General features: G+C 35.7%; 1 protein-coding gene across 1 annotated transcript in view; it reads right to left on the bottom strand.

The window, feature by feature from the left end:
• Nucleotides 1-233: 233 nt before the first annotated feature.
• The window catches only part of l(3)80Fg (dnaJ homolog subfamily C member 16 l(3)80Fg), a 125756-nt gene continuing 109651 nt past the window's right edge, over nt 234-16338 (bottom strand). Inside the window, exons 12-13 of the mRNA XM_089093398.1 lie at nt 9147-9293; nt 234-1532 (exon numbers count right to left, since the gene is read on the bottom strand). Of these exons, the coding sequence (XP_088949524.1) occupies nt 1389-1532; nt 9147-9293 (291 nt within the window). The 3' untranslated portion in view covers nt 234-1388. The remainder of the gene's footprint in view (nt 1533-9146; nt 9294-16338) is intronic.

Below are 16338 nucleotides of genomic sequence, written 5' to 3'. Positions count from 1 at the left end.
GAAATCAAAAATTAATTAAGATTTTAAGGAATAAATATCAGCATATGTATATTAAACTTACAATGCACATTTATTTTCAGTAAATTCATTTGAATTGAACTTAAAAGTTTATGAGTGTATCAGCTTTCAAATGTCTAATACGCATGCACTGATATTACTTTTAATAGGTTTCAGGATAGAAAAGGATTTTAAAGGAGCTGCATTGCAACGTCTTTAATTTTGTCTGTTGTAAGATATTGTCGGAAGTACGGTTAAGGGTTGGCTATGTGCTTTTCTTTTCAACCTATCTTTAAAGACCTACCAACCTATCTCTATATTGCAAAAAGTATATAGAATACACTGCTTCAATCTAAACCCCCTAAAGCTTAAAATCAAGACTCTCACTTCAAAAACAGTAGCACTTCAACTCATTAAACTCACCAATCTTCAAATCATTCAGAGAAACAGAATTATGAAAAAGAGTGTCGTGAAGACTATGAAAAAGAGTGCGTGAAGATCATTGGTCTATTATTGTTGCTTTTCCCGAAGCTACGAAGCATCCCTTCAGCGTGACAAAAACAGTAATAAAATGAAAAGCGTGGTGGCGTATGAAATAATTTTCATCTTACTTTCGGAAAGTGTCAAATAGTTCCTGGTATATTTTATACGCCTGTTATTTACATAGGGTTTCAAAAAATAACGACGTCAACATAAAAGTTCAAAAAGCTACCGAACTCCCATAGCAGTGGAATGCAGCTTATAATAAAAATAAATACGTGGTTAGGTACCTGCACAATTAAAGTTAAATTCGATTTATTTTAACAACAACAGAAAAAATAGCTGAGATCATATAGACTAGAAATTGACTAGGAAAAAAACGGCACTAGTAGCAACAGGAAAAAACAGAAACATAAAACTGAAGGAACATGGAAGGTAATGGAAATGTATATACAGAATAGATTGATAAAAAGAGCCAATTTGTCTCTGAACTTTTATGTGCTGAAATTTTATTATATTAGTTATTGTGTGTTACAAGAGGACATGATTGTTCTTGATTTTCCAAAAAAACGTTCACAAAAAGAACAATCCTTGACACAAACCCCCCCCCCCAAAAAAAAAACGCCAAGGACAAAACTTGTTTTAACAACATCAGGGCCAGTTTTAGGCAACAAGGGTAGAGATGTCCCTCACTTATTCATGCTGAAACAGGATCCCGCTCAAGCCCTAATATTTACAAAGATACGGTTTTAAATTTTAAAATACAGAATTCAAACAACTGACAACATGAAGAAAACACAAATTATACTAGTTTTCATTGTCTTTCTTGGTTTTAAGTAGGAAAGCCTTTAGGTAGAATTTTCCACATGGCCGAATGAAGTAGTAGTTCCGAAGATTCGATAAAATATAAGCTACTTGTTACCAAATTCTGGCCAGTAGTTGACGTGGTATCGATGAGTTGTGCCTTCAAATAGCCTGTCTAACCAATTTGATAGCCCATCTAATAAACGCTCAACAAATATAAAGCTTGATGAGTCATCAACGAGCAGCGGCTCCTAAATAAATAAGAAACAATAAATAGCTTTCATGTATCTCGTTTGAAAGTTTTAGCCAACCTAAATAGCAAAAGGTTCGCCGCTAGAAAAAAGAAGAAAAAAGCTAGAAATTAGCAAGCAAATTTTAAAGTAATCATTTGCCTTAGAGGTAAGGTCTAATGTTTCCTCTAAACGACAGGTTTACATGCTAATAAAACAAAGGAGTGAGATAATTTACTACTTAGAATACAGGTGCAACCGGTAAAGTAGAAAACCTTCCCTCTATTTGCGAAACAAAACGTTGTTTTTTAGTGTTATTCTCCTTAAACTATTTCAAATGTGTAATATATTCTTACAAATATTTACCTTACTTCATTTCTAGAAAGCCAACATCTATGTTCATCAGGCTCCTACCATTTTACCAATCAGAGGCAACGCTATTGCGTTGCTTATAGTAAAGGCCATACGGCTCTAATGTTTTATTATTACTTTATTTTTCCCCAGAGGCACTTCATATGGAAGGGATCATCGGATAAACTTCAAAGCGTGCTCATTCGATTGGAAATAGAGAGTTCTAGTGCCCTTTTTAACAGTCAAAAGTGATCGGAGGGAAAGTAGCCCTATCTCCCCACACCGTTTTTTCTCAAATGCATCCGATAAAAATTTTGAGATAGCCATTTTGTTAAAAATATTTCATAGATCATAAAACAAAAACTCCGGTGTCAACACAACCCCCAAGGGCCCGTGGGCAGGCGTTGTAAGTTATGTCCCTTGGGACATATATGGTTCTTATGGAAGGAATGCTCGTAAAAACTTCAAAGAGGGCTGATTTAATTGGAAATTTAAAGTTCTAGTTCGCTTTTTAAGAGTCAAAAGACATTGAAGGGTAACCAGCCCTCACGCCCTTTTTTCCCAAATGCATCCGATAAAAGCTTTGAGATAGTCATTTTGTTAAAAATGATTCAAAGATCATATAACAAAACTCCGGTGTCTACACATCGCCCCCGTGCCCGGGGGCAGACGTTGTAAGCTATGTCCTGGGGGAATATTGGTTATTTTGGAAAGAATGATCGTTTGAACTTTAGAGAGGGCTCATTTGTCAGGAAATTGATAGTTCTAGTTCGCTTTTTAAGAGTCAAAAGAGATCGAAGGGCAGACCCCCCCCCCCCCCCTTCAGGCCCTTTTTCCTCAAACTCATCCGGTTAGAACTTTGAGATGGCCACTTTTTTAAAAAATAGTTCAAAGACCATATAACGACAATTCCGGGGTCGACACAGCCCCCCAGGGCCCAAGGGCAGGCGTTGTAAGTCATACCCTGGAGAAATATGTGGTTCTTATGGAAGGGATAATCGTAAAATCTTCAGAGATGGCTCATTTAATTGGAAATTGAATGTTCTAGTTCAGTTTTTGAGAGTAAAAAGAGATTGGAAGACAACTAGCCCCCCCCCCCCCGCCCCCTTTTCCCTAAATGCATCCGATAAAGATTTTGAGATAGCCATTTTGTTAAAAATTGTTCGAAAGTCAGATAACAAAACTCAGGTGTTGACACAACCCCCCAGGGCCAGGGGGCAGGCGTTGTAAATTATGCCCTGGGGCATATGTGGTTCTTATGAAAGGGATGCTCGTACAAACTTCAGAGAGGGCTTATTTAATTGGAAATTGAAAGTTCGAGTTCACTGTTTAAGAGTAAAAAAAGATCCGAGGGAAACTAGCCCCCCCCCCCCCTCCGCGCCCTTTTTTCCTCAAACCCATCCGCTACAAATTTTGAGATAGCCATTTTTTTTTAAATTGTTGAAAAATTAGATGACAAAATTGTCGGTGTCGACACAACCCAACAGGGCCCGAGGGGTAGGCGCTGTAAGTGTTGTCCTGGGGGCGTATATGGTTCTTATGAAAGGGATGCTCGTATAAACTTCAGAGGGCTCATTTAATTGGAAATTGAAACTTCTAGTCCATTTTTTAAGAGTCAAAAGATGTCCGAGGGCAACTAGGTCCCTTACACCCTTTTTTCTCCGAACCAATTTAATAAAAATTTTGAGGCGACCATCTTGTTAAAAATAGGTCAAAGGTTAGATAAGAAACGTTTCTGGACTACCGCAACCCCCCAGTATCCGAAGGCAGGCTTTGTGAACTTTGCTACGGTCATATACATACTACTTATTGAAGTGATGCTCATATAAACTGAGAGGTTTATACGAGCTGAGATAATTTCCAATCAAATGAGAGGGCTCATTTGATTGGAAATTGAAAGTTCTCATTCACTTTTTAAGAGTCAAAAGAGATCAGAGAGAGGGGCAACTACCCCCCCCCCCTCCCCCCTTTCCACGCCCTAGCCCAGAGTAGGCGTTGTAAGTTATGCCCGGCAGGGCATATATAGCTGTTATGCAAGGGATGCTCGTATAAAATTTAGAGAGGGATCATTTGATTGGAAATTGAAAGTTCTAGTCAACAGAGACCAGAGGGCAACTATCCCCCACGCCTCTTTTCCCCCAAATGCATCCAATAAAAATTTTGATAAAGCCATTTTGTTAAAAATATTTCAAAGGTCAGATGAAAAAAACTCCAGTGTCAACACAACCCTCCAGGGCCCGGGGGCAGGCTCTGCAAGTTATGCCCTGGTGGCATATTTGGTTCTTATGGAAGGGATGCTCGTATAAACTTCAGAGAGGGCTCATTTGAATGGAAATTGAAAGTTCTAGTTCTAAGGTTCTAGGATCAAAAGGGATCGGAGGGCAACTAGCTCCACCCCCACGCCCTTTTTTCCACAAACCCAGCCGATACAAATCTTGAGATAGCCATTTTTTTAAAACAGTTCAAAGGTCAGATAACAAAAACTTCGGTGTCGACACAGCCCCCCAGGGCCCAGAGGGCCGGCGTTGTAAGTTTTGTCCTGGGGCCCTATATGGTTCTTATGAGAGGGATACTCGTATAAACTTCAGAGAGGGCTCATTTGAATTTAAATTAAAAGTTGTAGTTCGATTTCTCAGAGTCAAAAGAGATCGGAGGACAACTAGCCCCTCCCCCCTCCACGCCTTTTATTCCCCAAACCCATTCGATAAAAATGTTGAGGCGACCATTTTGTTAAAAATAGTTTCAAACATCAGATATTAAAACTCTAGGGTCGACACAACCCCCCAGGGCCCGAAGATAGGCGTTGTAAGTTATGCCATGGGTGCATATAGGGTTCTTATAGAAGGGATGCTCGTATAAACTTCAGAGAGGGCTTATTTGATTGAAAATGGAAAGTTCTAGCCCTTTTAAAGAGTAAAAAGAGATCAAAGGGCAATTAGCCCCCCCCCCCCCACGTCTTTTTTTCCCAAACCCATCCGATAAACATTTTGATATAGCCATTTTGTTAAAAATATTTCAAACATCAGATAATAAAAACTCCGAGGTGGACACAAACTCATTTTGTCACTTTGATATTGTTACCTTGATGAACATTTGATTTTGAAAAAAAAGTTCGATTTTAAAATAAGGTATTTTTAAAAACTTGAAACTTTTTGCAATCAAAGACGAACATTAATTAAAAAAAAACTTTCCCAAAAAGAAGTTTTTCAAAGAAAAGTAAAGGTCATTTTAAACTTAAGATAAGCGTATATAAATACCTGTTAAAATTCAAACTCAAAACGACCAGAAATTACTATTAAAGAATAAGTGAAACCCAAAAGGAACAGAAATTAAATAAACAATCATAGTAAAAAAAAAACATACAACAGGTAATGATATAAATAAATAAATAAATCTTAAAGCGAGTAATGCTCAAATTGAATATGCAAATCAAGCTTAAAACGAAAACAATATTTTGCTATTTAAGCATAATTGAAACCAAACACGAACAGAAATTAAATAAAGAATCAATGCAAACAAACATACATTACATACTAATGTAAATAAATAAATAAACTTTAAAACGAGTGAAACTCAAATTGAATATGCAAATCAAGCTTGAAACGAACAAAATCACTACAAACAAGAGTTTGGGTATCGCCTCCTTCTCTCACTGTAAAGGTCTAAAACCTACTGCATCATGGCACTTTACTGAAAACTATATGTGTCTTGAACAGCCTTGGAAAGTATAAATAAAATCAAACTGAATATTTGATATATGATGATATTAATTGTTTAAAGATCCATCAGTTCAAGATTTTATTTCACTGTAATTTTATTTTCATTTTCATTGCTGGAAAAGAAAACAATTTTAACATAATTCGTCTACATTAAAGTGCTAATTAGACAGCAATCGTTAAGGTTGTAAATTTGGTAAAGGGAACAATTTTATGAGATTTCTACACTTTTAGAAAGAGATAATTACCTGATCGGCATACATGGCATATAATAGTGCTATCATCTGAAAGCTCATTAGTTAGAAATTTTATTGTAATTCCAATGTTTATTTTCTATATTTAACACAAAAGAAAAATATTTGTAATACAATTTGTTTTCAGTAAAGAGCCAATGACGCAGTAGGCTTTAGACTTTTACAGTGGGAGAAGGAGGCGATATCCAAACTCTTGTTTGTAGTAATTTTTGTTCTTTTCAAGCTTGATTTGCATATTCGATTTAATTTTCACTCGTTTTAAGATTTATTTATTCATTTACATTAGTATCTATTGTATGTTTGTTTGCATTGATTGTTTAGTTAATTTCTGTTCGTTTTGGGTTTCATTTATACTTCAATAGCAAAAGATCTTTTTTTCGTCTTAAGCTTGATTTGCATATTCTATTTAAGCATTACTCGTTTTAAGATTTATTTATTTATTTATTTTGATTATTACCTGTTGTATGTTTGTTTGCTATGATTGTTTATTTAGTTTCTGTTCGTTATGGGTTTCATTTATTCTTTAATATTAATTTCTGGTAGTTTTTTAGTTTGAGTTTTAACAGGTATTTGTATCTGATGATCTTAAGTTTAAAATAGCCTTTACTTTTTTTTTGGAAAAACTTCCGTCATGTGAAAGTTTATTTTTTATTAGTCTCATACTAGTGAGCATTCTATCCATCCCTCTCTTTTTTATCAGTCCTGGGTATACAAGCATTTGGGCTGAGATGCTTTTAACTCTGACCCATTTTAAGCTTTGAACTAGTGTAAATTGTTCAGAGACAAAGAAAAAAACTTATAATGACGGAGGGGACATTATAGGATCCAGTTTTACTACCTTTTAAATCACAAAACCCTCAATAGATACATCCCTTAGGCTTTAGAAGCAATATTGCAGAAAATTTCTAATAAAGGTGCTCATCAGAGTCAATTCACTACTGTTGACTTAGTAAAGATTGAAATGTCGTCCATATATAACTTTTTTCCCTAAACTTAATTGAGAAGTGATGGTCGTTGAAACATGTGATAGAACTCATTCCACTGAGAATTAATAGTTTTAGTATCTTCTTCAAGGACCAAAAGTGATCGAAGGACAATCAGCCCCCTTCGATTCCGTTTTCTACCCCTAGGAATCCCCATTACCCCCTCAGAGGCATGGGACCACAACGGCCAAAAAACATTTCGTCTCTGATAAGTTTGATACTTGGGTTTAAGTCTTTGGTCCAAGGAGATCCCTATGTACAAAAAAAGGTTTTGGGGGCGCAGCCCGCCTTAAATGCAGCCCGAACCGAAAAGGGTCAAAAACTTCTCTGACTTGAAACTTATATCTGTAAGTTCTTGCGACCCCAATCCATTGGAAAAACTGCCAATAATATAATTTTAGATGAACTTGAATACTTATTTTACTTAGAATAGTCAAATGATCCAACGGTTATGCCACCACGGAGGAGAAGATCCACGTAGTGCCAGGGAGAAGGGGCCTAAATTATGCAATTGTCAAAAAATACTCAATTTACGCAATTATTCACAGATAATATTTATTTGCATAAAAAAAGACCTGCGTGTAGGATCTTGTCTATCCATCGGCTTGGAACCTTCGAAGACCGTTTCCTAGGCCAAGAGAATCTCAAGGGGCCCAAAAAGTCCCAACAAACTTTTCGTCTCGAATCAGTTAGAAACTTTGACACATACTCTAAGTAGATCCTAAAATGCAAAAAAATAGGCTGGTGACGCGGTCTCCTTCAAAAATAAGGCCCGAACAAGATTTATTTTTCCTGACCTGCTTGCAAGTTAAATCCTAAGTCCTTGGGCCAATGAACAACGACGCACGAGCGAAAAAAAGGTTTATTCGAAAAGTAGCAACTCATAAAATAAAAGTTTAAAATAGGGATAAAATCCTTTTTAATAGACAGTGTATAATAAATTTCACAAAAAATACCAGATATTTCGGTCACATATACAGTGACCGTCATCAGTAGTAAAACTACTGATGACGGTCACTGTATATGTGACCGAAATATCTGGTATTTTTTTGCGAAATTTATTATACACTGTCTATTAAAAAGGATTTATCCCTATTTTGAACTTTTATTTTATCGTCATGGAAAGGCAGTGTGGTCTCCGAAATTATCTACGTAGCAACTCATTTTATTTATTCTGAACGGCTTAAGACTTACAACCGTATGTCCCTGGGCAAAGAGAATTAAGGTACAACAATAGTGGATTAAGGGTACGGACAATCTAAAAAATGGATCGTAAAATGGGTTATTTTTCAATCGGCTTGAAACTCGTATCGGTAAGTCCTTGGGCAAAGGAGAAACAATGCACAAAATGAAGAAAGAAAGAAAATTTTGGTTCACAAACAAAGGGCCAAAAAACTCTTAGTTTCCTTGAGTGGCATGAAACTTATACCCCCAAGCCCCAAAGCCAACGGGAAACTAATGTACAAAAAACTTGGTTAGAGACACGGGCACCAAATAAAGGAGCAACCCCTTTTTTTCGTTTTTTTTTTTTTTTTAATCAGCTTGAAACTTATGTCTTAAATCCAAGGGCCAATTGCACGAAAAATAAAAAAAGATTAAAAGAAGTAGTTGGCCAAAAATGGGGGCCCAAAGCCCCGTTTCCAGCTATTTAGCTATTCCGAACCTAGCTTCAAACATCGATTTCAATTTGTTCGATTTCCAACTTCAATTTCCGCTATTTCGTGCTCATTTTACTTTCAACAAAGCACAAACAGCCTTTACAAACTCTAGCCTTTTAAGGGCTTGAGGGTAGGCAAAATCGGACTTATTTGTAGTTGAATTTCTCGATATAAAACATTTGTGACAATGCGTTTAGCTGTACTGTTCTAGAAGGATCATATTTTCGTCACTCTTCCTTCTAAATCTATTCCTTTCAAAGGTATGGAGAAAATAATTAATTAAACAAAATTGTCATGTTAATTAATCTATTTTATATTCCGTAAATAACAAATGACAACCTAGCTTTTAAGAAGTTTGACGAGGGACCCATCCATAACTGGGGTAATTTGTGTTCCCTTTGAGCTTGCCTTCATGATTACTTAAAATTTCTCTTCATTTTAGGTTTGATATCTTACATTTACTAATTTCTGCTCTTTATTTTGATGGAAAAAACTTATTGAAAAATTTATTTAAAAATAACGAATCTTTCCCCTTTAAACAAAGTTATTGCTTAGGCGAAAAGGGAAACATATGAACCAAGGTGGATAGCTCTAACATTATGGGTCGAGGTAATTCGTTATTGAACAAAATAATTTACTTCTTTTATTTAAAATTATATGCAGGCTCACTTACAACATCATCAGGACTAGATAATCCTTGTTCTACATCAGAGCTTCTATCACTGTCTGAACTTGAATCTTCAAACCCAAGAAAATCTTCGCCGTTCTTTTTTTGACCACGTGAGCAAGCAATACGACGGCGTAGTCCGTTATTTTTAGCCTGAAATAGAGAGAACTAATCAACTGCTGCCATTAATTGAGTCTCACATTGCTTTTCTACTCTCCTGCCTCGCTGTCTATTCTTTTTATTTCTCTATATACTCTCCCTTCTTTTCTTATCCTCTGTCGTCCTTTTTATTTTCTCTATCCACTCGCTTGTCTTATCACTTTCCCCCCCCCCCTCTCTCTCTCTCTCTCTCCTTTCCTCTCTGTACTTTGTGTCATTACGGCTGTGTTATTAGTGACCCCTTTTCTATGGAAAATCCCTCGCTTGTTAGCATTATTTTCCTTTCATAGGCAGCGCAGAATAGCGTTGCCAACGCAGTAAAATTGTCCCGTTTTTATTACAATTCAGAGGTCCTGGTACAAAATGATACACTTTAATATTTCCTGGTAAAAATCTAACTTTTTGGTGCATTGTGGACACTTTTCTTATTTGCTCATTTGCATCTATGACACCTGGATTCGCTTTATTTTTCTCAAAATTTCCCTCCAGTTACTTCATTTGGGCGAAAAAAAAAAATTTTAAGCTTTGTGACACGTTGACCAATTGTTGTCTCTATGAGAAGATTAAATAAAAAAACAAGTTTTTTTAACTGAAAGTAAGGAGCGACTTTAAAACTTAAAATGAACAGAAATTACTCCGTATATGAAAGGGGCTGTCCCCTCCTCAACGCCTTGCTCTTTACGCTAAAGTTTTTATTGTTTAAAAAAATAGAGTTGCGAGAAAGTCAAACTTTAGCGTAAAGAGCGAGCCGTTGAGGAGGAGACGTCCCTTTTCATATACGGACTGATTTCTGTTCGTTTTAAGTTTTAATGTCGCTCCTTAATTTCAGTTAAAAAAACTTGTTTTTTATTTAATTTTTGAACATTTTTGAATGAATGCTGGTTTTGATCTTGGCTCACAGTACATGAATAATTAAAACTAAACTTTCATATTAATTTACTTTTATATGGTTAAATTGCTTTCTCGAAACTTGTTTAATTTTATTTACGAACGTTTCTATTAGTAATAAATATACGTAACTTACGAATTAACTTAGGTAACGAACTTCTATATACATGGGTATTCAGTACATATATTAGGAGGTTTGCCCCCTAATCAATACATCGGTCTTTAAGCTAAAGTTCAAATTTTTTTTCAATTATTTTAAAATGAATGCTTAATCACAAAGGACTGTAATTATAATAAATAGCTCTTATGAAAGTACTAAATCTAAAGTACTAATATCTGGCTTAAAGAGTGAGGTATTGACTAGGGGGTGAACCCAATCATATATGTAATATTTTCTGTTCGTTTAAAGTTTTGATGTTGCTGCTGTTGCAGTTGAAAAACTTCTTTTTTTATATTTAATTTCTGATCTTTTTTTAAATAATGCTGGGAAGTCCGGCGTCCCCTTCATAGCAATATCCCTTCCCCCATGGAAAGATCCTCCTACATAACCCCCGACCCCAGGCATGTACGCAGGAATTTGTTTCGGGGGGGGGGGCAATTTGTTTCGGGGGGGGGGGGCAAATCCTGCAAACCCATTATTCTGTGAGAAAAATCAGAAAATTATGGGAAAATGAAAAAAATCATGAGATTTCGGGGGGGCCCGGGCCCGGAGGCCCCCTCCCTGCGTACGTCCCGGCCCGACCCCCCTCCCCCCCCTCACTACCAGGAAAAATCTTCCCTGAAAACGTCTGTACTGTATACTTCCCAATAACCAATACTATATGTTAACATTGGGTAAAGTTCATAACTTTCAGCCCTCCCCCCGGGAACTTAGGAGGATTAAGTCATCCTAAAAGACATAGTTATAATATTTTCGAACATGCTGAACAGAATGGCTATCTCAAAATTTTGATCAGGTGACTTTGGGAAAACAATGAGCGTGAGAGGGGGCCTAGTTGCCCTCCATTTTTTTTTGGTCACTTAAAAATGGCACTAGAACTTTTAATTTCCATTCCAATGAGCCCTCCCACGATATTCTAGGACGACTGGGTCGATACGATCAACCCTGGGAAAAAAAGATAAAAATAAACACGCACTCGTGATCTTTCTTCTGGCAAAAAATGCAAAATTTCACATTTTTGTAGATAGGAGCTTGAAACCTCTACAGTAGGGTTCGCTGATGCGCGGAATATGATGGTGTTATTTTCATTAAGTTTCTATAACTGTTAAGGGGTCTTTCCCCTTTTTTCGAAAATCAGACAAATTTTCTCAGGGGTGTAACTTTTGATGGGTAAGATTAAACTTGCTGAAACTTATATATTTGATATCAGAATCAAAATTCAATTCCTTTGATGTATCTAGTTGTATAAAAGTACCGATATCTACTGTTTCGGTTACCATTGAGGCGGGTCCCCATGACCAATACTATATGTTAACATTGGGTAAAGTTCATAACTTTCAGCCCTCCTCCTGGGGGCTTCAAGGGGTTAAGTCATCCTAAAGACATAGTTATAATATTTTCGACCATGCTGAACAAAATGGCTATCTCAAAATTTTGATCGGGTGACTTTGGGAAAAAATGAGCATGGGAGGGGGCCTAGTTGCCCTCCATTTTTTTGGTCACTTAAAAAGGGCACTAGAACTTTTAATTTCCGTTCCAATGAGCCCTCCCACGATATTCTAGGACAACTAGGTTGATACGATCACCCCTGAGAAAAAAAAAAAAGAAAAAAAAACAAAAACAAAACTAAAAACCCAACCATGTTCTTTACTCTGGCAAAAAATGGAAAATTCCACATTTTTTTAGATAGGTGCTTTAAACCTCTACATTAGGGTTATACGATACTCTTAAAATTATGTTGTAATTTTAATTAAGGTTCTATAACATTTAGGGGGTCTTTCCTATTTTTGAAAATCAGCCAATTTTTCTCAGGCGCGTAACTTTTGATGGGTAGCACTAAACTTGATGAAAGTTATATATTTGAAATCAGCATTGAAATCTGATTCTTTTGATGTATCTATTGGTATCAATAGACCTTTTTTCGAAAATCGGCCAAATATTCTCAGGCACACAACTTCTGATAAGTAGGACTAAACTTGATGAAATATAGATTTTTGGAAGCACCATTAAAGTTTGATTCTTTTAGTGTATTTATTGGTATCAAAATTCCGATTTTTTAGAGTTTCAGTTAGTATTGAGCAGCGTCGCTCCTTATTTACAGATCGTTACCACGAATTGTTTGATATTTGATTGCTGTCACCTTGACGAAGTGTTGCATTTCCATCTTCCTGTCCTCATCTCAAAGTCTATTCTTGAAATCTTTCGAGTATACTTTAAATCAAATTATACACAGATTTACCGCACAAAATATCAAAGAATATTCTCTTGTTTTTAACTTAGCTAGCCTCTTCATGAAAGTCAAGGTCAGTCGTCAGTATAGTCTTTTTTTCTAGTTCATCTTAATGAAGTGAATGTTTTAATAAAGTTAGGAAAGGGCTATCTAATTTTATTATGTAGTGGTTCGATATTTATAAGAGAGAGGCTAAGAAAATGACAAATTCAAGCTTACATAGAAAAGTCTCACGTTATATGCTGTTTTTAATGCATGTATAGAACTCCGATAGTATATTTTGAGAGGTATCGTAGAATGTGCATGGGCGTAGAGGGGTTTGGGCCACCCAAATCCGTTTGAGGGGACCTCCGTTTAACAGCGTGATGGGATCTACTACATGGCGTGGTGGAAGTCAAAACCGTGTGGTAATCAAGCGATGCTCGAAGATATAGGCTACACCAGGTGGTACAGAGTGGGTGATCCCTTGATCTCCTTTTTGTTACAACATTTCCAGAAAATAGTATTATTCTTCCCTTTGATGGATCCCCCTACACCCTGAAATTTCGGCCCACCGCGAGTAAATTCAAGTACCTTATGTCTGATCAAGCAATGCAACTATTTTATAAATTTATACATTTTACTAAGCTTTGTTATATATTTATACTATTTTAAGCTATATTGTTTGCATGAAGTGAAAGTATCGTATATTCAGCAACTGAAAAATTACATGTGAGAAAATAGTGCAATGTTTAAAAATAAAAAAATTGAGACGGAGTTCAAAGCGGAGATGGTCAAAAGTTTGTTTTTTGCATAATTTAGGAATTAAAGAAAAATATTTATAATTAGTTCCTTAATTGATTATACTAATAGTTCATTAATTTGGATTGCCAATAGGTTGCAGTTCTATATACCCGGTCAATGACAAATGGAAAACTGATCTTTTTGTTGTTAAGCAAGATAGGGTTTGTCGTCTGTTCCTGGAAAAAGTTTTTATTCAAGTTTGCAAATTAAATAATCTAAGACTTACAGTATATAGCTCAATTGTGTGTTTTCTTGTGATCTATAATGTGCAAGATATCTTTTGTGCTTTCTGAGCTACACATTCTGAAATTATTTTGTTATTTTTATCGGGCAGCTATCACTTATGGTAACGAAATGTATAAAATTAATTCGTTTGAAATGAAATGTATAAAATATCGTTATGTTTATAAAATTTTTATTGCAGGTGCTGTCAATTGCTGGGTATAATAAAAGCTAAATTTCATTTTCGCTTCCAATGTTTGTTAAAAATTTTTAGCAACATAATTAAAACAGCAAAGTATGCAAAAATCTCGAAAAAAGAATAAAAGATCGGTCAGAAAAATTAAAATGAATATAACGAAATGGAGCTTGAAGAAATCCTTGAAAAAATGTATCTTTGTTGGTGCAGTTTCTAGTATACTTTCTGAGAATCAATGGTGGCAATTGCTTGTAGTAAGTAGTTTCAGTCAGTAAGGCAGATAAATTTTGATAAACCTTAGAATTTTGTGACCATTATTTAAGTCTTGAACAAATTGATCTTTTGGCAAGATGAGACAGGTTTTAGCGTACATTTTACAGCAAAGCGACATTCCGGAGATCTAAAATGCCACATCGGGGACCAAAAATCTGATTACCCTCGTTAAACCTTGTTGAAAATCAGAGTTGGAGAGAGGGACATATGACTGAATAGCTGGGAACTATGGAACATTAAGATTTTGACTGAGTTTGGTGCTGCTATCACGTGGGAACACAATAAAGTGACCAATTGAGACTCCAATAGCAAAACAGGGTTTTCCTTACCTTAGGTCATGTTGCAGCGTCGCGAAGAGATGCGAGCGGTAAATATTTAACCCGCTTCTAAGAATCTGCCAAATTACCTCTAGTGGTACAATTTGGAAAATATTGGTACAGTTTATCGCAATATTGGCAACACTGGCACAGAACCGATTGCTAAGATACTATGCGCATCCATGTAGTCAAACTGGCGTATCCACAATATCTTAGGAGGGGCTGAGAGTATTAATTTGGAACTTTCAGAAAATGTTAAGGGGGATGTTGAACTACGTCAAAAAACACTATATGAACCCATGTTTTCAAAATAGATAATCTTCCAAGAACTCAGGAATAGGTAAGGACATCACGTTGAAACTTAAAGAGAATGTTGAGGGGGGATGTTGAACTAAATAAAGCCACAGACAATGTGTGCATCCAGGTTGTCAAAATGGATCATCTGAAATATCTCAGAAATGGCTAAGGGCATTAAGTTGAAACTTTCAAGGAATGAAGAGGGGGATGTTGAGCTGAATCAAAAGACACTAGGTGTATCCAGGTCTACAAAATGGCACGTCTGCAATATCTCATAAATGGCTAAGGCTATTAAGTGGAAACTTTGAGAGAATCTTGGGAGGGATGTTGAATTAAATTAAAAGAAGCTATTTGCATACAGGTTGTCAAAATGGTATACTTGAAATATTTCAGAAACGGCGAAGGGTATTAAGGTAAAACTTTCGGGGAATATTGAGGGAAGGGGCAGGCGGACGCTGAATTATGGTTTGGGAAAAGATGGGGCTAAATTGACATAATATATGCAACCAGGTTATCAAAATACCATATCTGCAATATCTCGGGACGAAAATGAACGGTTTAAGGGATCACATAGAAACTTTGAGTAAATACTGAGCGGGGGAGCAGGGTCAAGTAAATTTTGGAACTTGACTTGAGGGGACAAAGGGTAGCTTATAAGGGCAAAAGTTTTTGTCCTTAACAAAACACACTACAATAAAATACCTATTCAAAAAATCGTCGAACAATAATCCTCTATATTCAAGGTTGTAACAGGATGGGGGTCAAGATGGCTTCAGTGTTACAGAAGGACAAAAATTATGCAGATCTTCAATTTATTAAAATAACATTCCTCTTCCCGATCTATTCAAAACTCCGTAGAGAAACTATTTTAAAAACTGGCCCAAACAATAAACAGAAAACCAATTCTTAATTCTTAAGTAGAAAAATCAATAAAAAGTTAAAGATATTCCTCTTATCAACCTATAAAAAAGAAACAAAGTCAATTAAATGCGAACTGAGTCTAAATAATAAAAACAACACGAGAAAGAAGTTTCTCAAAGAAGAGTAAAAAGCTACATTTAAGCCAAAGATGAGCAGAAATATTGTCATATGATAATTCCAACTCAAAAATACAGAAATTACGATAAATGAACAGATAAGGCCAAAGCGAACCGAATTTACAATGAATAATCATTTCAAGCTTAAAAGGAACATAAATTATGCCAAAGAGGAGCAGGGCCAATGCCTCTTTAGCTTTCTAAAGGACACAATCTCTTCTAAAGGCCCATTGCTAAAAATAATTATTATTTCAGCTTTGCTTTGATTTGTCATAACATAAACAGCAACACAACAAAACAAAAAACAGTCTCTCAAGGCTAATCAAGGTTTATAAATAAGAGTGATACTACTTATTTTCTTCCCTACCTCTCAGAATATCTAAATGGCTTCCTTGAATGTCATTGACATTCCATTGGAAACAACATGTAGTTTGAGGTGGTGACAGAATGGTTTATGTATGTCAAAACTTCATGAGCAACAACAGAAAAATAAAGAAAATCACCATAATAACCAAAATTAATGAAAAGAAATAATGAATTTGACTGGTTGTTCAATATATAGTGACATTTAATTCTAACCCTTTCAGCAAATATTGATTTATCAACGTTATACAAGAGAGAAAACGTTTAAAATAT

The sequence above is a fragment of the Artemia sp. Qi Xiang Cuo genome, chromosome 8 (assembly GCF_049724085.1).
Source record: "Artemia sp. Qi Xiang Cuo chromosome 8, ASM4972408v1, whole genome shotgun sequence".
Classification (NCBI taxonomy): Eukaryota; Metazoa; Arthropoda; class Branchiopoda; order Anostraca; family Artemiidae; genus Artemia; species Artemia sp. Qi Xiang Cuo.
Note: the sequence above shows the minus strand (reverse complement) of the source record. Positions and strands in the feature narration are given on the sequence as shown.